This window comes from Littorina saxatilis, linkage group LG6 (genome assembly GCF_037325665.1).
Source record: "Littorina saxatilis isolate snail1 linkage group LG6, US_GU_Lsax_2.0, whole genome shotgun sequence".
Taxonomy (NCBI): domain Eukaryota; kingdom Metazoa; phylum Mollusca; class Gastropoda; order Littorinimorpha; family Littorinidae; genus Littorina; species Littorina saxatilis.
The window spans coordinates 42,830,890-42,857,752 of NC_090250.1; the positions used below are offsets into that span (position 1 = coordinate 42,830,890).

Consider the following 26,863-nt stretch of genomic DNA (forward strand, 5'->3'; position numbering starts at 1 on the left):
TAGCCACGCGAAAAATACACTCTCACCTATCTCTATATATTTATAGATATAGATATACATATACGGCTTCTCTGTGTGTGTGTGTGTTTGTGTGTGTGTGTGTGGGCAAAAACCTGTGGATTGTAGAGTTCTGTTTGTGATGTGGTCTAGCGGCTTTTGTCTGTCTGTATGTTCTGGCATTTGAGAAGCCACAGCAGATAATATAGGGCTAAGAAATAAGCTCTAAAATTCTCAATCCCGTTTGACAGGACTTCGCCTTCAAAGGTGATTGTGGTGAACCGCCACGCTGTCTGTCTCTGTCTCGCGATTCACCCCGGCGAATTCACCATTCCCAGTAACTCTTCCTTATCTTCTCCAGTGTTTTGCGCCTTCGTGTGGCTTCAATCCATATTCCCGTTTCTAAGTTACTATTTTTAGAATGTCACTGCGCTGTCCAGAACGCTTCCCTTGCACCCGTAAGTTGTTCTTACTGTCAAAGTGAAAAGGTCGAATCAATTTATAGCCACGCGAAAAATACACTGTCACCTATCTCTATATATTTATAGATATAGATATACATATATATATACGGCTTCTCTGTGTGTGTGTGTGTTTGTGTGTGTGTGTGTGGGCAAAAACCTGTGGATTGTAGAGTTCTGTTTGTGATGGGGTCTAGCGGTTTTTGTCTGTCTGTATGTTCTGGCATTTGAGAAGCCACAGCAGATAATATAGGGCTAAGAAATAAGCTCTAAAATTCTCAATCCCGTTTGACAGGACTTCGCCTTCAAAGGTGATTGTGGTGAACCGCCACGCTGTCTGTCTCTGTCTCGCGATTCACCCCGGCGAAGCCGGGTATTCCTCTGGTATATCTATACTACAGGAATACCCGGCTTCGCCGGGGTGAATCGCGAGACAGAGACAGACAGCGTGGCGGTTCACTACAATCACCTTTGAAGGCGAAGTCCTGTCAAACGGGATTGAGAATTTTAGAGCTTATTTCTTAGCCCTATATCATCTGTTGTGGCTTCTCAAATGCCAGAACATACAGACAGACAAAAGCCCCTAGACCCCATCACAAACAGAACTCTAAAATCCACAGGTGTTGCCCACACACACACACAAACACACACACACACAGAGAAGCCGTATATAAATATGTACAGTAGTACCTGCCATATCCGGTCACCCATTAGTCATTGCAAAGGTGACCGCAAATATCAGGTGGCCGTTCATTACAGGTCCCCTCCTCCTCCAAAAAAACCCCAAAAACACGATCAAGTTTTCATGAAGAAAAGAAAGCGATCATCCACGAGCCGCCGATTCATTGTCTCTGTTAGTTTTGCTTTCGTTTATACATCTTAATTATTTGCGTGTTTAACTCGATCGTCCTGGCTAAGCTATTGTTTCGTATGTTTCTATGTGTGTTGTTTGGATTATTATATATGTATTTGAGTGTCAGATAAACAAGTGTTTCAAACTCACATCAGCTGTGATCGATCCGGAAGTGACTGCCGTAAATGTACATGTGCGCATGTCTGTATTTACAGTTTGCGCATGCGTAAGTATTCATGTCGTCTGCTCGTGCTGTGCCGTCTGTGCACACAACACTTACACACACACACACAGGTGGGTGGGCGGGGAGAGCCACAGGCGCTCGCCCGCGAAAGTGACAAGTGGCCGTTAAGTGGCCGCTCCTGTCGAGTAAGAGGGGCACCTTAGGGCAAAAATCAGTGACCGTTGACCGCGTCAGACAGGTTAACGGCCATTAAGAGTCAATTATAGAAGGAAAACTCATTAGTCATGGGAAAGCTGGCCGCTCCGGGCAGGTTCACGTCCACGAAAGGGCCGGAAATGGAAGGGACTACTGTATATCTATATCTATAAATATATAGAGATAGGTGACAGTGTATTTTTCGCGTGGCTATAAATTGATTCGACCTTTTCACTTTGACAGTAAGAACAACTTACGGGTGCAAGGGAAGCGTTCTGGACAGCGCAGTGACATTCTAAAAATAGTAGCGTAGAAACGGGAATATGGATTGAAGCCACACGAAGGAAGGGAGATAAACGCAAAACACTGGAGAAGATAAGGAAGAGTTACTTATAATGGTGAAATGAACAGAAAAACCAAAATCGGTTCAGCGCTGCGCGCTGAGAATACGTGTTGAAATATCTCATCGATGATATTGTGTCCGGGGTGTAGCTGAATACGGTGTCCAAATTTGAAAAAGATCCACCGAGAACTTTGGCGTTGTGATGTGGTGTAGCGGCTTTGGTGTGTCGGTATGGGGGCCCGGGTAGCTCAGGTGGAACCAAAATCGGTTCAGCGCTGCGCGCTGAGAGCACGTGTTGAAATATCTCATCGATGAGGTTGTGTCCGGGGTGTAGCTGAATACGGTGTCCAAATTTGAAAAAGATCCACCGAGAACTTTGGCCGTGCATCGCGAACAGACAGACAGACAGACAGACAGACAAACAGACAGACACAAGTCGTATATATATATATAGATGTTAATATTCAAGCAGTTGTAACTTTTTTCCTGTGCCATCTTGCATGATGGTGTTATGATTGATAAAGACATTTTACTGCTTCAACAGTCAGGTGAAACCCCTCTTCACATTGCCTGCAAGATGGGACATACTGCTGTAGTGCGATGCTTGGTTGCATTCTCAGTAACAGACAGACACAGGATCAACAAGTTTTGTGAAAAACCAGAAACTGTAAGTATTTCGGTTAAATGTTTTCTGCTTGTGCATGTGTATGTGTGTAAGCAGACATGATTTTAAGGAAATCAGAGCAACATCTACTGACTACAGCTTTTTTGACACAAAAAGGGATGGGGGATGCATGTCCCACACATGACACTTGTGTATTACCTACAATCATCTACCCATAAAATAAGCCTTGTGTGTGTATTCTGATGGTTCTGGTCAGCTTCTGTCTTAGAAGAAGAATGAAATCATGATCCTGTCTGTGTGATATCTAACCACAAATGTAACCAGCAAGAAGCTTTTTTGACTCACATGCGAAGCAAAAGTGAGTCTATGTACTCGCCCGTCCGTCCGGACGTCCGGAAAACTTTAACGTTGGATATTTCTTGGACACTATTCAGTCTATCAGTACCAAATTTGGCAAGATGGTGTATGATGACAAGGCCCCAAAAAACATACATAGCATCTTGACCTTGCTTCAAGGTCAAGGTCGCAGGGGCCATAAATGTTGTCTAAAAAACAGCTATTTTTCACATTTTTCACATTTTCTCTGAAGTTTTTGAGATTGAATACCTCACCTATATATGATATATATATATATATATATAGGGCAAAGTAAGCCCCATCTTTTGATACCAGTTTGGTTTACCTTGCTTCAAGGTCAAGGTCACAGGAGCTCTTCAAAGTTGGATTGTATACATATTTTGAAGTGACCTTGACCCTGAACTATGGAAGATAACTGTTTCAAACTTAAAAATTAGGTGGGGCACATGTTATGCTTTCATCATGAGACACATTTGGTCACATATGATCAAGGTCAAGGTCACTTTGACCCTTATGAAATGTGACCAAAATAAGGTAGTGAACCACTAAAAGTGACCATATCTCATGGTAGAAAGAGCCAATAAGCACCATTCTACAATACTCTATGAGTAAAAATCAAAATCTGGCAATTTCATTGGTTTAGAAACATGAGAAAATGATGATTGCCCATGTTTTGTGAAGCATGGTGATTTTCACATGTTTTGTGGAGTGTATGAATATCATTTTCGTGTATGAACACAATGGTATCAATAATGGCTGTCTACCCTCGAACTTTATCATATTCATTATGCTGGTGACCCAAGGAGGTTTCGTCACTCCATAATCACAAGAGTTAGCAACTGTCAAAATGGAATCTGAAGGCAACTTCGAGTTGAGTCTCTCATCACTGAGTGACTCAGAATGGGAGAATGATGAAGACATCAAGCAATTTATAGCAGAAGAAGGAAGAAAACAAAACGAACATGCCACACTCCATGAAGCTGACAAAGGAGCCAGCGCACAAGTGTCAGTGGGCCACGCAGAGACAGAACACTGGATGAGAATGAAGACGACAAATAGATACGTCATAATGGTCTCGATAAACAAACAGACATGCGCAAACACTTTTTTTTTTTTTTACTTGCTTCACTGAAACAGAAACAAAACAAATACCTGTAGCCGAGACCGGAAGAGTATTGTAGTGAATGAAAAGGCAAATCGACGTCACGTCCTGTTCGTTTGGCGACATGAATATTTTTGGAACGTGATCATGACCAACAAAGTTTAGAAATGAAAAACAAATACTTCAGTTCCTATAGTGTCAGTTCTCGCTGTGTAACATATTCAGGATAGCCTCAATGTCAATGAATCAGCTGCGCAGTGTGGAAAAAAGGTACGTGAGGTAAATAGTCGACGAAAGCAATGACATTTTTATGGAAAGGAACGTTTTTCCCAGTGTGTCATTCAGCAAGATCGAGTTCCACTGTTGGTGAGTAAAGTAGAATGGAAATAGCCACCGCCATTTGACATGTTTCGGTTGTAAGTAAACATTTTTCTCATGTTTTGTGATTGGAATGAAAACCTCATCGCTTCGCGATTCGGTTTCCATTCAATCACAAAACATGAGAAAAATGTTTACTTACAACCTCAACATGTCAAATGGCGGTGGCTATTGCCTAATTGACTAGTTTCCTATGTCTTGAATTAAGGTCATGTAAAGGTCAAGGTCAAGCATGTGAGTCGTATGGGCTTTGCCCTTCTTGTTCTACTGATGAATTTTCTTGCTCTGTCACCATTATGCCCATAAAAACACCAGCTTTTGTTTATAATACAGTGTAATGCTGATACTAATTTCACACTTATCAGACATGAAGGTCAAATGACTAATGCTATCACAACAGATAACTTAAACCAATCACAGACACAAATGAACTATACTCACCAGCTGAAGAAATCCGTTTAACGTTGAGCGCGTTTGGGTTGTCAATAATAATCTTATCGGTTATCTTTTCTGGTTGATTGGGTGGGTTTTCCTGGTCCTCATCATCTGAAGAGTCTGAACGCTCTTCTTTCATGTTGACTTGTATGTTATTGGAATCTGCTTGCACAGATTGCGTAGATTCAACCGAACTTTGCGAGGTTACACTCTCCTTGCTAGAAGCACTCTTTGGTGCATGACCTGACATTTCGTTCAGCTCAACCCAAAGAGTATCATCGAAGAGCTGTCTAGGCAGGTTAAGATATCACAGTCTTCTTGTCTTAAACACTTCAGCACCTGTGCTGAACAGTCACATGTAATGTACCCTGCCCACGGGAATCAAAATAGCTAAATGATCTTCGTCTTTTGTATTCCACCAATGCTCAGCTATTGCAAGAAAAGATTGTTATAACCTGCAGCTTGTGAAAGGTGGACTTTGCAAGGTGGGACGTTAGCAGTCCAGATGATAAAATACACCATGCACATCCACTCTACAAGCTGAAGTGCCAACTGATGCTGGGAAGAGTAGTTCTACAGTCATCAGCTCCCTGGTTGTCAGCGATTAACACTGCTTGTCCTTGAAGTTGAAGAATTGCTGTTCGTTGCAAGTTCTGAAAAAATTGAAATGTCGTCTTAAAATGTTTGCTGAACTTATACTGAACTCCAAAAGAAACGCAAGTTAAGAGTTATTTAAGGTTTTGTTAAAATTCATGCACTACAGGTGGGTTTCAGGTAAAAATTCTGCACGAGCATGAGTTAGCATAGTGTCCTGCACGTAGCCTGTGAAAATCACGTGTGCAGCGCCCAGAGTGCGCTCTCTGCAGCGTGCTGAAGATTGAGACTGTTTTTCGCTCGCGCAGCCCACACAAAAGCTGCCAGACCTGATTTTTTTCGTTAACAGTACTCAGCTCAAACAAGGAACAAAAACCTGTCTCCGTCCACTGTCTGAAATCAGCCATTTGTACAGTAGAAGCATGCCAAGACTGAGCGCCATTGACAGGGAGTGAGCAATCGGGCGATTGCAAGCTGGAAATCGCCGCAATGGCAGTTGGGCGTGGCAACCTCGACCATCTGTCGTCTGTGGACCCGATTCCAAGCCAGCGGCAGCACCCGGGATGGCGCTAGAAGCGGACGACCTCGTGTGACTACTGCTCACCAGGACCGGGTCATCTACCGTCAGCACCTGCGCCAACAGTTCCTCCCGGCTACAGAAACCTCCAGGAACACCGTCAACCGCCTGGTGCGCTCCATGAGAGCCAGATGTCAGGCCCTTGTCAACGCCAATGGGGGACACACGCGTTACTGAACCTGGCGGTGAAAACTTTCTTTCGGTAACGTTTTTTTGTTAGTGACAATCAAAGAACATTGCCCCAAGATGCTTTGTACCAATTTTCGTGAAATTCGTTCGATTATATCTCGTCAAAATGAAATGCCAAAGAATGAGATTAAATTTCTTAATCTTGCGTTTCTTTTGGAGTTCAGTATAGTTTCAGCTTAGTACAACCTGGTCATGCAATAATAACGATTGTTTAACAGTAACAACATTTCAGCGTCTTATTGTCACCTAAAAATGCTGACAGCCACTTCATTAAATTGGCATGCAACCGACATCTTGATATGGTATGTGCTTGGTCCTGTGGGTTTTGTTTAGTGAACACTCTTTGCACGGTGCTTGTGAAATTCTTGTATTTGAACAAACCAATTGTGGAATTGTGCATGCTTTAGTACAGTGCCACAAAAAGAATTTAGTTCAGAAATACACATAATTATTTATTAGGGCAATGCAACAAAATGAATTTAGTTCAGAAGAACATGAGGATACATGCATTGTTGGGAAAGAGTGACAGCCAAAACATGTGCAGTGCACAGATCATCAGACATGGGAACCCATACGATTTAGCCGTATTTTGTACGAATGATTGTCTAGAATACGAACAGTACGGTCAGTGAACAAAAAATACGACAAAAAATTCCTAGACTACTTTTCTTCACAAGCGCATCCCGAAGCCGATCCAGTGTTTTGACACATGATATTTTGTGTCAGTAAACATTGAAAACAGCATTTGTTTTAAAATTTTTGGTAAACTTAAGTAGCGGTGCGAGGGACGCGTGTGAAGCTTGTTTGAATCATGGATGTTCAAATGCTGTGTAGACTACGCTCATTTTTCGGAAAATACACCAAGTTTGTTTGAGAATATTCAATGTGCAAAACTGGGGTGTCCAGTTCTTTGTCATGGTCCATATACATGTATACATATGAGCCTGTGCCAAAACGTGGTCAGCAAGAAGATACCTACCTTTCAAGAATAATTTCTCTTTATGAAAGCAGCAAGTTACTAATAGCACCACTCCTTCTTAAAGTAAACCCTTCAGAGAGATAGTACAGATAATTTCATCAGTTTTTATCAATTGGAAGGTCTTGAAAAGGTTATTAGAATGCCCCAAAATGACAAAATCCGAAACTTTCAAAGTGGGACATTTGACACATAGCTACTTCATTGTTTTGTAAGAGCATGTGACGGGCGCTGTGGCGGGGTGGTAAGACGTCGGCCTCTTAATCGGAAGGTCGAGGGTTCGAATCCCGGCCGCGGCCGCCTGGTGGGTTAAGTGTGGAGATTTTTCCGATCTCCCAGGTCAACTTATGTGCAGACCTGCTAGTGGCTTATCCCCCTTCGTGTGTACACGCAAGCACAAGACCAAGTGCGCACGGAAAAGATCCTGTAATCCATGTCAGAGTTCGGTGGGTTATAGAAACACGAAAATATCCAGCATGCTTCCTCCGAAATCGGCGTATGGCTGCCTAAATGGCGGGGTAAAAACGGTCATACACGTAAAAATTCCACTCGTGCAAAAACACGAGTGTACGTGGGAGTCTCAGCCCACGAATGCAGAAGAAGAAGAAGAAGTAAGAGCATATATGCTCAGTGGAAATTAAATTTCTTGATTGTATTTCTATGAGTGTATAATGATGATTTGCTCAAATGAGTTTGCACCCAAAACATGTTTGAATATTTATGAAAAATTTGAGTTTTAAAAGTGGCGTGTCAACTGTAACAGTTCATGTCCTAAATTTCTCAAATTTAAGACTGCAATTTTCTTATTTAATTATATATTTGATAGCTTTCAGTACATTAATATCAAGAAAAGAGCCTTTACCTTGAAGCCTCATGACAAAAGAAAAACTCAGATGTCATTTCTACTACATGTATAACCCCCCCGCGGGTTAGGGGGAGTCCCATATTGGTTGGGACGAGAAAGAATTTGCCCGATGCTCCCCAGCATGTCGTAAGAGGCAACTAACGGATTCTGTTTCTCTTTTTACAAGGTTAAGTGTTTCTTGTATAGAATATAGTCAATTTTTGTAAAGATTTTAGTCAAGCAGTATGTAAGAAATGTTAAGTCCTTTGTACTGGAAACTTGCATTCTCCCAGTAAGATAATACATTGTACTACGTTGCAAGCCCCTGGAGCCAATTTTTTATTAGTGCTTTTGTGAACAAGAAACAATTGACAAGTGGCTCTATCCCATCTCCCCCCCTTTCCCCGTCGCGATATAACCTTCATGGTTGAAAACGACGTTAAACACCAAATAAAGAAAGAAGTTTTCTTGACGCGTCCTCGATTTACACTCTTGATTTATAAATACTGACACTCCTCTTACAAACTCTTTGATCCACCCTGGTGTGTGTGTGTGTTTGTGCGCTTGTGATCAGTGGTGGACGGGGAGGGGTGTGTGTGTGGTGGATTGGGGGAGGAGGGGGGTGGTGGATTGGCGGAGGGGGGGGGGGGGGGTATCGATGCACTAAGGGCACTAAGTGGTTGGGTGTATGTGTTTGTATTGTGATTCAGAGAAAACTACTATACAGATTTTTATGAAACTTTGCACACTTCTCCCTACCAACTGACCTACTTGACTCCAAAATGAATTTTTTCATAATTTTGTTCAGTCAAGATATGGGGGTGGGGGTGGTGCGGGGATAATTGTGGTGTAAGCAATAAGGAAACACCCCATGGTTTTCTTAGGTATAGTAACAGTATATAGTGAACTAAGCTGTGTTCAAATTTGGTTATGATATGTCGCGCAAATTTTGTGTTATAACGTTTTTACCACTAAATGAGTGATAATTGTATGTGTACGCCCTCGACAATCCTCGATGATTTTCGGCATGCACAGTGATAAGTAGTGTATTATGATAAAGTGATACTCTCCATACTTTTATCTACACAAAGGAATGTTTTACTTATCTTTTCTAAAGATAAAAATATCAGTTAGGATAACGTTACGAATCACAGTGTTTTTTGTAAGGTCATATTTGCCCACCCGGTACCCCCCTCCCCCTGAAAAAGAATTCTTATAAAAAAGTGAATAAGGAAACAACATTTTCTCTGGCTGCATCTTTGGACATATAGCTCAGAGAAACATGTGCTCAAAATGTGTAATGGATCTCACGAGCGATTTTTTTTTTCTTCTGAGGGTGAGGAGGGGGGGGGGGGGGGGGGGGTATGTCCCTTGATCGGTCTTGCTTGGGCGCTTAGCGACCTCGATTTACACTCTTGAATTCTAAGAACACCCCCCCTTACAAACTAACTGATCCACCCTGGTGTGTGTGTGTGTGAGGTGTGCGATTCAGAGAAATCTACTGGACAGATCTTTATGAAACTTTGCACACAAATGTTCCAACCCCCAACCCTTAATCCCCCTGATTCAAATTCATGGATCACAAGTTCAAGGCTCTACCAACTGACATACAGGGTTCCCAAATTATTTTTTCAATCATTTTTGTCAATCAAGATATGGGGGTGGGGTTGGTGCGGGAATAATTGTGAAGTAGACAATAAGGCAACAATTTATTTTGTTTACAGGTATTGTATCTGTATACAGTGAACTTAGCTGTGTTCAAATTTAGTTATGATCTGTCGAGCGAATTTTTTTTAATAACGTTTTTACTACTAAATGAGTGATAGTTTTATGTGAACGCCCTCGAGAAACCTCGATCATTTTCTGAAAATGCACGTTGATAAGTGCCGTATTATGATAAAGTGATACTCTTCATTCATTTATCTACACAAATGACAAAGTAATGTTTCATTTATCATTTGTAGAGCTAAATATGTTAGTTAGGATCACGTTAAGAATCACAGTGTTTTTTGCAAAATCGTACTTGACAACCCCCAGTAAAAAACTTCTAAAAAAAAGGTTAATAAGGCAACTACCTTTTTTCTTTGCACAGATGTGTCCATATTGCTTAGAGGAACCTGTGCACAAAATGTGTAATGTATCTGTCGAGCGATTTGAACACACATTTAGTAACCCCTTGATGTGTAAGGCTTCAAGCTGAAATGCAATACCAAAGTCCGGCCTTTGTCAAAAATTGCTTGGCCAAAATGTCAATCAATTTCATTGAAAAATGAGGGTGTGACAGTGCCATCTCAACTTTTACAAAAAGCCGGATATGACGTCATCAAAGACATTTATAAAAAAAAAATTAAAAAATCCTCTGGGGATATCATTCTAGCTTCATCCCCCATGCTGTACTGACAACTCCTGTAGAGAAGACGTTGTAATATACTGTAGTTATAGGATTGGGGGGGAGGGGGGGGGGGGGTTCTTTTGTTACTTAGTCCTTTCACTGCATTCCATTACTGTTCTCATAACTTGTGATAGTGGAAGTATGTGCAATGTGGAATGGTCCTTATTTTTTAGGTGCTTGAGTAGTTCTGTGATGGTAGTAGTTTTGTGCAATGTGACTATGTTCAGGTGCTTGAGTAGATCTGTGATAGTCTGTTAATACTGTTGTTTTAAACTGTCTAACTGGCTAGATTATGATTATATAATTTTATGTGATGATCTGACTAAATGATAATAATTACGTGTACTACTTACTTTTAAATGGATTATAATTTTTGAGTCACTTGAGAAAAAGTGACTCTATGTAATCGGTCAGTGTTAGTCTGTCCGGCCGGTCGGCCGGCCGGCCGGCCGTCCGTAGACACCACCTTAACGTTGGACTTTTCTCGGAAACTATCAAAGCGATCGGGCTCATATTTTGTTTAGTCGTGACCTCCAATGACCTCTACACTTTAACGATGGTTTCGTTGACCTTTGACCTTTTTTAAGGTCACAGGTCAGCGTCAAAGGAAAAATTAGACATTTTATATCTTTGACAAAGTTCATCGGATGTGATTGAAACTTTGTAGGATTATTCTTTACATCAAAGTATTTACATCTGTAGCCTTTTACGAACGTTATCAGAAAAACAAGGGAGATAACTAGCCTTTTCTGTTCGGCAACACACAACTTAACGTTGGGCTTTTCTCGGAAACTATAAAAGTGACCGGGCTCAAATTTTATGTGAATGTGACTCATTGTGTTGTGAATAGCAATTTCTTCCTGTCCATCTGATGCCTCATATAATATTCAGAACTGCGAAAGTGACTCGATCGAGCGTTTGCTCTTCTTGTTAGGTATTGTTCTAGTATTCACTAATGTTGCATTGATATTACTGGCACCCCTTTTAAACTGATATGGTTTTTACCTTTACAAGGCGACGATGTGAATTTGTGATGTAGATATGTGGCTGGTTATGTGTGAGTATGTAAATAATTGTGTGTGTGTGTGTGTGTGTGAGTTGTGTCTGTGTGTGCATGACAGTGTAATGTACGTATGTATGCATGCATGGTGATGTGTGTCTGCATATGTGTCTGGTTGGTTTTTATTTTTTATTTTTACCGTGCCGTGCCAAGATGAAATCCTTTTGCAAAATTGGTGAATAAATATCTTGTAACTCTCATGTAAAATTTCATAAGGATCGGTCCAGTAGTTTACTCTGAATTGCTATCAGGGGTGGGACTTTTCCGCGAATCCGCAGATTTCCGCGGACACAACTTACGAATTCCGCTGGGGTAATCTATTATTCCGCGTCCCATTTCATCACAGTATCTATAACTTGTTGACTGAATGATATGGAGAGAAGTGAAGGTGGAACAGAACACTGGAGGCTTGAGAGTTAAATAGTGCTGACTGAAAACTCCTAATAACTAATAGTCATTTTGAGTTTCAATGCATTGGGGCGTCACTTGGATCATACTATTGCCAGTATTGGATTATGGATACATGGTTCATTACATTAGTATGCACCATTACAATGTTACTATTGTTGTGTTAAAGTGTTTTTTGTTTGGTTGGTGTTGTTTGTGTGGGTTTTTTTTTTTTTTTGGGGGGGGGGGGGGGTGTGAGGAGAATGTCTTTTTTCACCTGATCCAAACGAGTTGAATTTTAGCCTCAGAATGCACCAAATTCACGCCGGTACCTCCGCTGCACACCGAAAATAGCCGGGGCCCCTTGCTGCACACCTGGGCCGAGCCACGAGAGGTGAATTTCTGCACTAAATCTTCTCTGTTTTCTCCAAAATGACATATCATCACGAAACTGGCGTTTGTACTTCGACCTAAGGTGTTATAGCATCCCATCATCGATTTTATTCTTTTCCTCGATTCAATTGTGAACTCTGCATGAGCTTCGATTATTTATGCTTTTCCAGTGAATTATGTGCAAATTCTGACTTTCCACAGTTATTACGGAAAATCAAGCTTACAAACAAGCTGCAGATAATTGGAATGTAATTATTGGTTATTTGTTGACATTTGGCTCAAGTGGTGTCTACTAACTTCACGTGGTTGAATCATATTTGTTGAATCTCTACCGTCACTGAACGATTTTGTTGCTGCGCACCGGGGCCATGTCTCTATTTTGAGGTCTGCGCACCGGGGCACTTATGTGCTGCGCACGGGGCCAGTGAAGTACGTGTGTAAATTCGAACCTTCCACAGTTATTACGGAAAATCAAGCTTATCAAACAAGCTGTATAGAATTGGAATATAATTATTGGTTATTTGTTGGCATATGGCATATGGCTCAAGTGGTGTAGTATAAATTCATGCGGTTGCGTCATATTTCTTGAATCTCTAGCGTCATTGAACGATTTTGTTGCCGCGCACCCGGCTATGTCTCTGTTTTGAGGGCTGTATACTGACCTGGGCACGAATTTGCTGCGCATCTGGGCCAGTACTACAGTGAATAAAGTATTGTCTGTCTCAGCCACACACACACACATGCTCCCCCCCCCCCCCCTGAACAAATACACACACCAAAACACAAATGAAAGAGATACGGTTACAGATTTTATTTTAAAAAGTTGTCATGTGTCAATCATGATTGTCCTCATTATTGTTAAATGAATCAATCAATGTAAATCAGTTTTCTTCTTGCATAACGTTCTGTAGCGGTTGTCATGTGTTATTGACTCACATGCGAAGCAAAAGTGAGTCTATGTACTCACCCGAGTCGTCCGTCCGGACGTCCGTCCGGACGTCCGTCCGGAAAACTTTAACGTTGGATATTTCTTGGACACTATTCAGTCTATCAGTACCAAATTTGGCAAGATGGTGTATGATGACAAGGCCCCAAAAAACATACATAGCATCTTGACCTTGCTTCAAGGTCAAGGTCGCAGGGGCCATAAATGTTGTCTAAAAAACAGCTATTTTTCACATTTTTCCCATTTTCTCTGAAGTTTTTGAGATTGAATACCTCACCTATATATGATATATAGGGCAAAGTAAGCCCCATCTTTTGATACCAGTTTGGTTTACCTTGCTTCAAGGTCAAGGTCACAGGAGCTCTTCAAAGTTGGATTGTATACATATTTTGAAGTGACCTTGACCCTGAACTATGGAAGATAACTGTTTCAAACTTAAAAATTATGTGGGGCACATGTTATGCTTTCATCATGAGACACATTTGGTCACATATGATCAAGGTCAAGGTCACTTTGACCCTTATGAAATGTGACCAAAATAAGGTAGTGAACCACTAAAAGTGACCATATCTCATAGTAGAAAGAGCCAATAAGCACCATTGTACTTCCTATGTGAAGGTCAAGGTCATGTAAAGGTCAAGGTCAAGCATGTGAGTCGTATGGGCTTTGCCCTTCTTGTTAATAATTGTCCTCACTACTGTAAAAGAAAGAAATGTAAATCACAGTCTGCTTCTTGCGTAATGTTCTGGAGTGCAGAAAAAGGCACTTCTTGTGACCTCATGACTTTACTTGACAAATGGGGTTTGCATTCACTGCTTAAATGCCACGAGAGGTGAATTTCTGCACTAAATCTTCTCTGTTTTCTCCAAAATGACATATCATCACGTAACTGGCGTTTGTACTTTGACCTAAGGTGTTATAGCATCCCATCATCGGTTTTATTCTTTCCCTTGATTCAATTCTGAACTCTGAGCTTCAATTGTTTATGCTTTTTAAGTGAATTATATGTAAATATTGACGTTCCACAATTATTACGGAAAATCAAGCTTATCAAACAAGCTGAAGAGAATTGGAATGTAATTATTGGTTATTTATTGACATCTGGCTTTTTTCGGGTGCAGCGGAGGTACCGGCGTGAAATTGCACAGATTTTAATGTAGGTACCATTTTTAAAAAAATCGGGGGAGCATGCCCCCAACCCCCCTAGAAAAAAAGGGATTTCCTCGTTTTTCATCACAAGTGAGTCCCACCCCTGGCTATAATATATATGTTACAGTCAAAACGGGAAATCAGTCATTACGGGTAATGACTAAAAGTTTTAGTCATTTCCGGAAATGACGGTTTTGATCAGTCATTACTGGAAATGCCTAAAATCTTTAGTCATTACCCGTAAATGACTAAAAATATGCTCTAGACATTACCAGTAATGACTGAACATGAACTAAATGTTCTGAGATGAATCCCATTATTACAAAAATTGTGAGTCTTCATAGTTTGCTCCCCCACAATCATCTAATTTTTATCCAATTATGCATGATATTGTGTTTCCATACAATATTTAACATAAGTCAATATTAAACTTAGTAATAATTCAAAAATCAAGCAAAAACACATTAAATTTATTTGGTTGTAAAGGCTATAAAACACACAGAGTGGTAGACACGAAGGTTGCACCCGTGTGTGCGAAAGCCAATTGCTATAAAACGCGCACTAAATGCGTGTACTTCTCAGATCGGCCAATAGAAATGCTATATAGAACGCACTCCCTTCGCCATAAAGCGCTCAAACCCCGAACCGCATAATCTCTCAATCTATTCGCAACTCTGATGTTAAACATTTGTCAATCTTTTATTTCAAATACACATTAGATAAAATGAACAGAAATTTGGAATAAAGAAAAGATAAAATGAACAGAAATTTAAAGAAAATGGAATTATCTCTCTCTCTGTCTTTGTCTCTCTCTGTCTGTGCCTCTCTCTCTCTCTCTTTGTCTCTCTCTCTCTGCCTGTCTGTCTGTCTCTCTCTCTGTCTCTCCCTCTCTCTCTGTCTCTCTCCCTCTCTCTCTTTCTCTCTCCCTCCCCCTGTCAATACCCCTTGCAACTAAACCGTCTTGAACACACACTTTGACGCTGTAATGACAAATACACATTCGATAAATTGAACAGAAATCTGGAGTAAAATAGAATAAATCAATGGAAAATTGAAGTAAATGACACACACACACGCACGCACGCACACGCACACACACACACACACACACACACACACACACACACACACACACACACTTTTTTGTTCCTGCACAGTTGCACTTGATATAACCCTGCCCACCACTCTGTGATCCGCGAATAACTGTTTCTCGCAGGCTCAGGATTGTGTCACAGTTAAGGTCTGCCGTATCCAGGAGTTTTTGTGGACATAGTTCAAACCCACTCCTTTGATACGAACCTTTTAGAATCCCATGTTTTGTTGCAAGAGTGTACGTGTTGTTATCTCGCCTATCCAAGACAACTGCCAAAATGTTTCTGGGGTCCCCTCGGCCTCTGTCAACGAGTGGAATCGGCACGGCAACATTGTCACCCTTTTCTGCAGGACAAAGTTCCACCCTGCTCCTCTTTACCATCCGTTCTGCCTGCTTTTCTTGGCACTCTCGACTGGCTTGACGCTGAGACATAATGTCTTGCTGTCGCTTTTCCAAGAGAAGGAGTGCTCTTTGGTTTTCAGCCATGGCCGAGAAAGATTGTACGTGTACGTCAACTGTTGTGGTTGAAACCCCAGATGCACAATTGCCAGGTGGGAACAGAACACCGATAACTTCTTGTGCGTCACAGTCTGTCGGTACTGTGATGACATCCTCGACTGTGTTGATTGATGGAGACGGAGTGTGAATATCTGTGATGTCATAGGATTCACCTGCACTCACTTTGTTGAAAAGTCCAGAAACATCCGGTCCTACAGGTTCATTTGGAAGATCTTCCATGAGATCAACTGATCCACCTGCCGCCAATTCGTTCAAAACCACAGCAGCTGCTGAGTTATTTGGAAAATCTTCAGTGGTGTCCTCTGTTCCGCCATCTACCGTTTCATTCAAAATGACAGAGGCATCTGGCCCCAGTTCGGCTTGTGGCGATGCAGTGGAACATGCAATAGCCTGGAGATCATCTTCTGTCTGCAACCGATCAATCAAATCCACATGCAGAGATGTGGAACTGAGGCCCACTCTTGGTTCCACTCCAAACATTGCCAGGTAGGGAGATCGCCCGATGCCTGCGCTGTGGGATCTGTTTTTAGCAAACTGCACAAATCTGAGTCCCAATGACCAACCCGTCGTTTGATTGTCCGTCATCCATGCAATTAGCATATATATCTTTAATGTCGGAGTTCGCTCTCTCGACTGAACCCTGGCTCTGGGGATGCCGTGGCTTTCCGTGGACGATTTTGAGTTCCGGCCAGATTTCCCGCAGTTCCCTTATGATGAAAGCGGTGAACTCAGATCCATTATCTGACTGTAGAATAACGGGGGCTCCAATCAAAGTAAAAATGTCAACAAGCTGTAGCGCAACTTCACTTGCTCGTTTGGAACGGAGTGGTCGAAGCACGACAAATTTGGTAAGATGGTCCTGATATACCATGATCCACCTGTATTGTCCATCCTGCATTGACTGAAAGTCAATGAGATCCACTTGACCCCTGAACGCGAATTCATGGGACAGAATGGGTCGAACAACCACTCCTTTGGTTCTCTTCCGTTTTGTTTTTTCCTGGCAAACCTTACAAAAAGACTTGAACAGTTCAACGCTTTCTCTCAAAACATTAGCAAACTTTTTTTCAAGCTCTTTCAGCATGCGGTCACGACCACCATGACCAGTTGCTATGTGTGCAGTTTTAATAATGTCGAAGGTGTCTTCAATAGTCACAAAGAAGATTGGAGAGTCTTCAGGTGTCGTACGTTTCTTGATCAGCTTCTCCATGTGGCCACACTGCAAAACTTCATATCTGGAATACAACATATGATTCATTTAATATCACGAGAAAGAGAGAGAGAGAGAGAGAGAGAGAGAGAGAGAGAGAGAGAGAGAGAGAGAGAGAGAGAGAGAGAGAGAGAGAGAGAGAGAGAGAGAGAGAGAGAGAGAGAGAGAGTCTAGTTAATTACTCATCTAGCCAGAAGTTTGTATTGCCTGCTTGTCTTCTTTACAAACATATCAAAAATCACAACAACAACAACAACAAAAAAGACAGAGAGAGAGAGAGAGAGACAGAGGGAGAGAGAGAGAGACTGAGAGAGAGAGACAGAGACAGATTTAATTACTCACCGAGCCAGAAGTTTGTATTGCCTGCTTGTCTTCTTTGCTTGGGGTTGCAGTTGCTTTCATTCATCAATGATTCCGAAATATTTCTCTTTCGGTAACAAGCACCTTTGGGTTTGTTGATACCTTTTGTACAATTCCTCTGTAAATTTAACTTCTTTTCCAATTCCATACTGGCTGTGTTGATCTACAAACTCTTTCTGTGCTTCAGCGAGTGTGATCGTGAATCATAATTGTGGAAAAAATTCTACAGTTAACAAGAGTTCACATAATGTGTATTGGTAATTGACAAAAAGCCGAGTGAGCTAGTATTCACATTCCACATTTTCTTGACTAGCAGTCAGGCAATAAGGGTAAAAAATATTCACAAAGGTTAGTCATTTACGGGTAATGCCTAAAGATTTTAGGCAATTCCGGTAATGACTGATCAAATCATTTCCCGTTTTGACTGTAACATATACACACACACAGACACCACGACCCTCGTCTCTCTCTCTCTCTCTCTCTCTCTCTCTCTCTCTCTCTCTCTCTCTCTCTCTCTCTCTCACACACACACACACACACACACACACACACACTCTTTCCACCACAATGCAACACATGAGATCCCACTCCGACCTGTTCTGTAGCTCTGTTTTATGAGCACAGCTGGAAACTCCCAGGCCTTCTTCGATCAATGACACTTGCCGGTGTGACGTTTTCATCTTTCGCCGTGTTGATATTTCGATTCTCGGCCTCGTTGATCTAGTATAAACTCTACACTGAACAAAAAAACACCCTTCGATAGTACTGATAAGCGACCTTGTGTACCTTACCAGTCTAGAGTATATATCGAGGGGGAAATTTATATGTACACAGGCGAAAGATGAAATCGTGACACCGTATCCCACTAGCAGCACACTGACGTAGGCGGCCAGCGATGTTACAATACAGGCAGCACCACTCCCATAAATGTGCAAGCTCCTGGGAATACTTGAGCGCATGTGAGCTGATCGGAGGTCTGTCAAACCGTCAGAGTAAGAATGCTTTACTGGATTATATGCCAAGGACGCCAGTTAGGCGGAGAAAATGTTGCGCCAGACCGATGGACTCTTTTCTCCCCGTTTTGTTCAAAAGTCGTCACTTGCCAGACGCTTGCTTTTTTTCCTGCGACAGACAAGTGTGCGTTGGCGGTGGTTGTTGTTATTGGTGCTCTCTCTCTCTCTCTCTCTCCCTTTCTCTCTCTCTCTCTCTCTCTCTCTCTCTCTCTCTCTCTCTCTCTCTCTCTCTCTCTCTCTCTCTCTCTCTCTCTCTCTGACATTGTGTGCTCAAGACTAGTGTATGCGTTTAGTTTTACACCTCCTGTTTTAGACGTAAATGACCATAAATATAGGCCTACTTGTAAAAAGCATACGTTCGTTTCATGAGCGACTGGAAAAGATACAAGCAGAAGTGGTTATTTTGTGCGACTCGCTAAACCTTGTTTCGTGGGTGCCAGTCAGTCCTGAAAATAGCTTCATTCGAACATGCCCCGTAACTGTGCTTCATGATTATGAAATCATTGTAACGGTTGCCGTGTGTTCACTCCTGCATTTAAGTCCCGATTCTGTTCATCGACATTATTTTTTTCAGTGCTAGTATTCATCCATAATGAACACTCACTGGCAGACAAAACCCGCGCGAATATTATAGCTTTTCATCTAGCAAATGCCTGCAACTTTCACACGCTCTTTTTAGGGGCGAAAACTAGGACAAAGCGACTGAAGAGACAGTGCATTGAGAACGTACAGTCTGCAAAGATTACCCCAAAACAGCATGTAGATTTCCCTGTTGTTCCCTGACATCATTTCAAGTCCCAACCCGAACTGTATAGTACTTGGCACGATTTGTAAGACCAGTTTTTGTTAATAGGTGTTTTCCCCCAGCGAGTATCCCTTTAAAGTTACTTTCAACATGTCGAGCGCCTGTGCTTAGTTTCACCTGAACACTTCGTGTTAGTTAATAATTGCTTATCTTTGTGTCATCTCTTGGCAGCAGCAGCAGTTGGTTATTGACCCTCGGTGTGGGTTGGCTGCTCAGTGAACATCTCACCACTTATTTTCCGCAACATCCGCACGTCTGTCTACACGGCCATAATAATAATGTTTAGCGCACTAGGAAACCTACTGGTTAGTCCGGTCACAGGCGGAAGGTATCGTCCACTGGACTACTACTATCACAGAAAGACTTTCTGTGATAGTAGTCGTCCAGTGGACGATACCTTCCACGAATTGTACTGATCTTGTCTTGATGAAAAAAGAATTCTTTTATGATTTAAGAATGTTTGTGTAACAAGCTGTCAATTTATTATTTAGATTTTAAAAGTTACGCACCACGGTCCGATTGTCTCTGACACTCTCTCCGCAAAATTAATTCTTTGAAAATTGCTCGCTCTTTGCGTATGGCACCTAGGATGTTCCCGTTTTGGTGAGCGTTCAAATGGAAGGGTGTTTGTACCGTGTGTAAAAGCCTGACAGTATCTGTGATGGTTTACGGGATGCTTACTGTGCCTTTAAGAATGTTTGTGTTACAAGCTGTCAATTTATTATTTAGATTTTAAAAGTTAGGACTTGCGCCAAAACGAGGCGTCCGATTTGTCTTAGTGTACGGTCTTCATAACATGAAGAAGGGTAGTAGGTCTAAACATATCACTAAAACAGCTTCCTAAAATACACGATGTAACTAAAGTGGGTGTCTAACATGTACCTCAAGTCATATAATTCTCATTTTGCTGCATTAAAGTGATCGTTGAAAATATAGCTCACAGTGCCCGCATTTAAAGACTTCTTGACAAATTTTGCTTCCAGAAACCAAGACATTGCATTCAAAGCTGTTTTATTGATATGACATACACCCAAGCACACACTTCGTGTAATAGAGATGTGGACTAGCTTATGCTTAGAACACCTATTGGTTTTGGTGGCTCTGCATGCAAAATACGGAAATAGATCAACTCAAAGTTCAAAAACCCAAGGCTACGACACGCATAACTTGCATGTTACAGCTTTCAATACATTTTAGCCGTATAAGCTACGAAAATACCGCCTTCTTTTGATCCAGTTGTGCACTGATGTTGTGGGAAAATAGTGGGTCAATTAAATTTCAAGCAACAACAGAATACAGGATCGTACAGTAGAAAGCGTTGTTCGCTTTTACTTGCACAATGCCTCATGGAAAGAGCGAAGTCATTATATTATTCCTGTTTAGTTTCAGATAAATGACCTGTTTGCACTTCACTTTCGCCTTTGGCGTCGACTTGTATGTTCCTTTGCCACTACACACGACAATGGTTAATAACGTACATGTATCGGAAGCAGGTCTGTTATCCCATTGTCACACAAAACACTTAGTCCTTTCACCTGGTGGATAGATGGACCGTCTCTCACTGTCCACTTGCAGGCATTGGAATTGTCCGCGATTTCGCGGATTTCCGCAAAAAGGAATTTACGTTTCAGCGAAAATAAAAAATTGTCCGCGTCAAAAAAAGGTAAATTAAATTATATGTATTCTATTGTCTTTCTATCCATTATTTGCTTACACGAGAACTATCAAAATATTGGGCTAAAATGCTAAAATTCGTTTTCCTTCCGGGGGGCCCTGGACCTCAGCCTATTTTCAGAGTTTTTCTTATTTTGGAATTCCCATGCCTGCACTTGGCATGTGGTCGGCCCTCTGGCTTTCCTCTTATCCCTTGAGGCAAACCACAGTGACACACACAACAAAGAAGTGTTTTGAGTTGAAGTTCCGCAAACTGACAGCCCACTTTGTCAACATCACGGGCGAAAGAATTTAGACACAACCATCCTCGAACGATGAAGAAGAAGCAGAAAAGTTCCGCAAAACATTTCCTTTTGTAGAAAGTCAAACGTCTAGTTCAGTGGAAAATAGGTAGGAGACCGGTGTCACTAGCAAGTTAAATGACAGATCATTACAACATATTGCGGTTATTCTGGCTGGCTGTACTCGATACCTCTCATTTCACTTTGTAGAAAATCGATCCAAATTATTGTCAGCGCATCAGTTGAACCCTGACAATCTGCCTTTATACTGCACACGTCTCAAAGATCACCTCGCTATTCGCAGTGTCTGAAGGAGTAAGACCGTTGGTTATGTTGCGGCCACTATGCCACGAGTCTTCGATCTGACATTTTACTGTCATCATGCCATTTCCAGCGAATGGTCTCTGGTTAAATGAGACAAAAGATGCATTGCGACACTTCGAGGGTTCGTCGCCGGCACAACCCGAAAGTTTTTCAACACGTGGCAAAATGATGTGATGATTGATGCATGCCATGCATAATACAATGTGTTAGACGTGTATCTGTGTGCTGTCTCGCGGGGATAGGGAAGAAAAACCAAAACCGACCATAAAGTCTTCGTTTGCCGTAATCAGCTATTACTGGTTTATGCGCCTTTTCCGTTAGTGTGGCTCACACACACTCACACACACACAAGCCATCTTCCCCCTGGTTTTGCCACCAGTGTTCACGATGCTGAATGCTGTGCAGTTACGATGGCGACATATTGTAATATTATGAGTCTGTCATTTGAAGACCACAGAGAGACAGCATCAACAATATGCTAGCTAAGAAACCTCACGGACCAGTGACATCAGCACAGAGACCTGTTGATTGATTTCCAAGTTGGTCCCATGACACAGTCCTTGCGCGAATGAGGACAACGGCAACTAACGTCGCAACTGGCTTTCTTTGCCGATCCTGTCAGGATGCGACTGATCTCTTCCTTCTCAGTACCTGACCGAGATCCGTATAATATAGTACTTTCTATGATGCTGGTCGCGAAAATTAATTTAGAAGTGTGTTTGCTGTGAAAATTATGAGACATTGTGTGATACAGGCTATATTTTAAATTAAATGCAGTGCGTGTGTGAAATTTCAAACCATTAGCTTCAAAACCTTTTAGAACTTGATCATTTTCCTTTTTATATTTCGTCATGGTTTGACTAAATGGGGAATCGAGACGAGGGTGGTGGTGGTGGTTTTGTGTGAGTGAGTGTGTGTATAAATCGAGCGATGCAGAGAAAACTACTCTACCGATTTTCATGAGACTTTACATGAGAGTTCCTGAGTATACCCCTATGCGGGTTTTTTCATTTTTTTTTAAATAAATGTCTGATGACGTCATATCCGGCTTTTTGTTAGAGTTGAGGCGGCACTGTCACACCCTCATTTTTCGATAAAAGTGATTGAAATTTTGGTCAAGCAATCTTGGGCGATGCCCGGACTATGGGATTGCATTTCAGCTTGGAAGCTTACAAAATAATTAATGAGTTTGGTCATCAAAAATCTAAAAATTCTAATTAAAATAAAACAATTGGGTAATCGATCCAAAATAGATTCCATCTCATTCTTTAGCATTTCCTGATTCCAAAACAATATAGGTATGTTATGTTTGGAATAAAAACAAGCTTAGAAAGTTAAAAAGTATAAAGAAAAGCGTCCTTTCCTGTTACGCGAAAGCGCCATGCACTGCGCTATATTGGCTTGTCAATTGTCTACGTTTTTCACGTGAGAGTGTGAGCGATTTACTTGCCGCGGGGTATTGACCGAGCTATTATTATTGTCTTCGTGATAAATGCAGTGCGTTCAATTTCATTCTGTGAGTCCGACTGATTGACTAAATGTAGTGCTCCCATGGGGTCGCCTTCACGCGGCGGGAGTGTTTATACTAAGCTACCCCACTCCTTTACTTCTCTTCTTTTGTCTTATTTCTGCCTTACCAGTCCTTTCACCTATATTTCCTTCCAAGAAAACTCTCCCTACTATTCCCTGCAGTTTTCCAATTCTTTTCTTGTTGTCTTATTTCTACCTGACTGGATCCATCACCTTTATTTCACTTACCAAAAGTCTTCTTTTCCACATCCTTATTTCTCTGCACCCCGCATGTCGTAAGAGGCGACTGACGGATTCTGTTTCTCCTTTTACCCTTGTTAAGTGGTTCTTGTATAGAATATAGTCAATGTTTGTAAAGATTTAAGTCAAGCAGTATGTAAGAAATGTTTAGTCCTTTGTACTGGAAACTTGCATTCTCCCAGTAAGGTCATATATTGTACTACGTTGCAAGCCCCTGGAGCAATTTTTTGATTAGTGCTTTTGTGAACAAGAAACACTTAACAAGTGGCTCTATCCCATCTCCCCTCTTTCCCCTATCCCATCTCCCCCCTTTCCCTCGTCGCGATATAACCTTCGTGGTTGAAAACGACGTTAAACACCAAATAAAGAAAGAAAGACTAAATGTAGTATTTCGCTTTCTTTCTTTCTTTATTTGGTGTTTAACGTCGTTTTCAACCACGAAGGTTATACAGTGGTCGCCGCTTAATAAAGCCACTTCGGGACCCACGAAAAATGGCTTTAATAAGCGGCTGATTTATTAACCGGCTGTCCAGGAATACGTCATTTTCGAAAGAAGAAAAAAATCTTCTGTTTTGTTTACGTCACCTTGTCACTTTCTTTCGTCATTTACACTTGTTTGAATCCAAACAAAACTTCACGAAGGATGTTGAACTTTTGTTTTAATTATGTACATGTACGTGTACTTTGATCACTTCGGTACATCAATAATTTCACTGTCACTGTCACGAATCATTACTCGGCAGAGAAGAACAATTTTATGAGTGTTTGTTTCTTGGTCGTCTTCCACATCAGTTCTCTCACTGAGTCTGCGAATGGTTCAAATTTCTTGTAAATTTCCAGTTTCTCGTCTGTTGTCAAATCCTGGCGTTTTCTTTTCGGCATGTATGATTAAATCCCTCTTGTTGCCAATCCGATAGAAAACAGGAAACTGATTTAATTTAGTCATGAACACAACACGCGATCACAGCTACACAATTTATGAACTCAACACGTGCGGTTTTTATTGACAGACATTCTTTTCTGAACTCGGTTACTTCGTGATACGCGTGAGCGTGGACATAAAATAATAGGCCTATGACTTGAGCGATTACAAGAACAAGATAATGTGAGTTTTAGTCACAAACTACGTGATTTCTCTGAGAAAACTGGCTTTAATAAGCGGCGGGTTGGGTTTATTAACCGGCTTTTTCTAATACATAAGATATAGTGATAAATCCGGACCGTCTGAAATCGGGTTTTATAAGCGGCTGGCTCTATTAACCGCGGTTTTATTAAGCGGCATCCACTGTATCGCGACGGGTATTTCGCTTCACGTGACTTGTTACATTTAGTCAAGTTTTGACTAAATGTTTTAACATAGATGGGGAATCGACACGAGGGTGGTGGTGTATGTGTGTGTGTGTGTGTGTGTGTGTGTGTGTGTGTGTGTGTGTGTGTGTGTGTGTGTGTGTGTGTGTGTGTGTGTGTGTGTGTGTGTGTGTGTGTGTGTGTGTGTGTGTGTTGTGCGCCTTGAGAGATATGTGCGCCTTATAAATTCTCGTATTATTATTAGTAGTAGTAGTATTGTGTGTGTGTATGTATACATCGATTCCGAGAAAACTGCTGGGCCGATCTTCGTCTTCTGTCACTCGTGGCGTTTTGCCTGTGCAAAATGATCACCGGCTGTCTGGGAACGAAGAGAAAGGGTGGAGTCGATGTAGCGATCGTAATGTTAATTTTGCAAGAACCTGATAAACGCTCGATAAACAGTTGTGTGCTCTGTCTCTCTGTCTCTGTCTCTGTCTCTGTCTCTCTCTCTCTCTCTCTCTCTCTCTCTCTCTCTCTCTCTCTCTCTCTCTCTCTCTCTCTCTCTCTCTCTCTCTCTCTGTGGGTACGTACAGTGCTACCTGCGTGACATGCCGGACTGACTGTTTCGGTTCGATGACAGACTCAAAGCGCATAGACATCGGTGATAATTGCGAAAACCTGAAACTGGTTGTGGAAAGTACCGTTTTGCAGAACAAATGACTATTTCCTAACTTGGCATCCGGGTCAGATGCCCAACGGACGATGAAGACCAAGATCGCAATCGTACGATTACCCACTGTCCCCCAAAACCGCAATAGAAGGGCTGTTTTGCCCATATGCATTAAACAGTAAAACACGTGTCAGTGTCACTCGCTCTCTCTCTCTCATTCTTTCTCACTCTCTCATTCTTTCTCACTCTCTCTTTCTTTCTTTCTCACTCTCTCTCTCTCTTTCTTTCTCTTTCTTTCTTTCTCACTCTCTCTCTCTCTCTCTCTCTGACACACTCACACATGTATGCTGGTCACAATTTACCGTGTGTGTGTACGTGCGCGCGCGTGTGTGTGTGTCTGTGTGTCCTCCCTTTTACGTGCATCCGATGCCAGTTTGTCACACAGACGATGAATTCAAAATATTCTACCTACCAGTTTCCATGCAGCTTCTTCCAGCGGTGGTTGACAATGGGTGAATGCTGTTATTTACCAGGTTCACTAATAAGTGTCGCGTTACGAGGGTCGTTATCTGCAATCCCGTCACCTTTCCTTTCTTTGACTAGAGACTGTCTCTGATTTGACAAAGCACAATGTGAGTTAGCTTCTTAAAGGGGCTATTGCAACAGCCTGTTCTATGGTTGTGATCAAAAACTTGTCGAGTCACTCCAAAAGGTACAAAACTCTGCCGCCAAATTGATATATCGTTCTAAGAAGTTTGATCATGTCACACCACTTCTTCGTTCCCTTCATTGGCTTCCCGTGTCCGCTCGTATCAGATACAAGCTTGCTTGTATCTGTTTCTCTGCCAAATTTGAAGATGGCCCTAAATACCTCAAGGAACTGCTCGTCACATATGACAATCCTTCTGACTACAACCTCCGCTCACGCGCTGACAGTCGCAAACTGGAAACTCTCGAGCGAAGCTTGCCTTCTTTTGGAAATCGCTCGTTTGCTTCTGCGGCTGCCATTGTCTGGAATTCTCTCCCTTCCTCCGTTCGCCATTCTGCTTCTCAGGACTCTTTCCGCAGTTCCCTTAAAACGCACCTTTTTCGCGAATCCTTGTAAATTGTCCTTGCCATCTTTATAGACTGTTAGAGGTGAAGTTAGATTTGTTGTTTGAATGTGTCTTTTTTGTATAGTTGCTTCAGCTTTGATTGAGCTATAGGGTTGTGTATGAAATTTGCATCTAGTCTTTCTTTTTCTTGCTGAGTGTATGTACAGTCTAGAGAGGAGACGGACATGGTGTGAGCTTGTCCAGGGGGGTATATGAACATCTCAGTGGCGGGGGGATGGAAGCACTTGTTAATGAGTGGGAGTGTGTATGCGCGTGGTGTGCACGAGGATGTATGCACGTGAGTGATATTTGTAAATGTGTATTAT

At 41.8% G+C, this 26,863-nt stretch overlaps 2 protein-coding genes across 4 annotated transcripts in view; one reads left to right on the forward strand and one right to left on the reverse strand.

Moving 5' to 3' along the window:
- The window catches only part of LOC138969281 (phosphatidylinositol 3,4,5-trisphosphate 3-phosphatase TPTE2-like), a 113,064-nt gene extending 107,438 nt beyond the window's left edge, over window positions 1–5,626 (reverse strand). The window contains exon 1 of the mRNA XM_070342037.1: window positions 4,937–5,626. Within this exon, the coding sequence (XP_070198138.1) occupies window positions 4,937–5,180 (244 nt within the window). The 5' untranslated portion in view covers window positions 5,181–5,626. The remainder of the gene's footprint in view (window positions 1–4,936) is intronic.
- The window catches only part of LOC138969280 (ankyrin repeat and LEM domain-containing protein 2-like), a 68,480-nt gene that overhangs the window by 24,562 nt on the left and 17,055 nt on the right, over window positions 1–26,863 (forward strand). For all 3 annotated transcript variants that reach the window (XM_070342034.1, XM_070342035.1, XM_070342036.1), the window contains one exon: window positions 2,578–2,700. In XM_070342034.1, coding sequence (XP_070198135.1) covers window positions 2,578–2,700 — 123 coding nt within the window. The remainder of the gene's footprint in view (window positions 1–2,577; window positions 2,701–26,863) is intronic.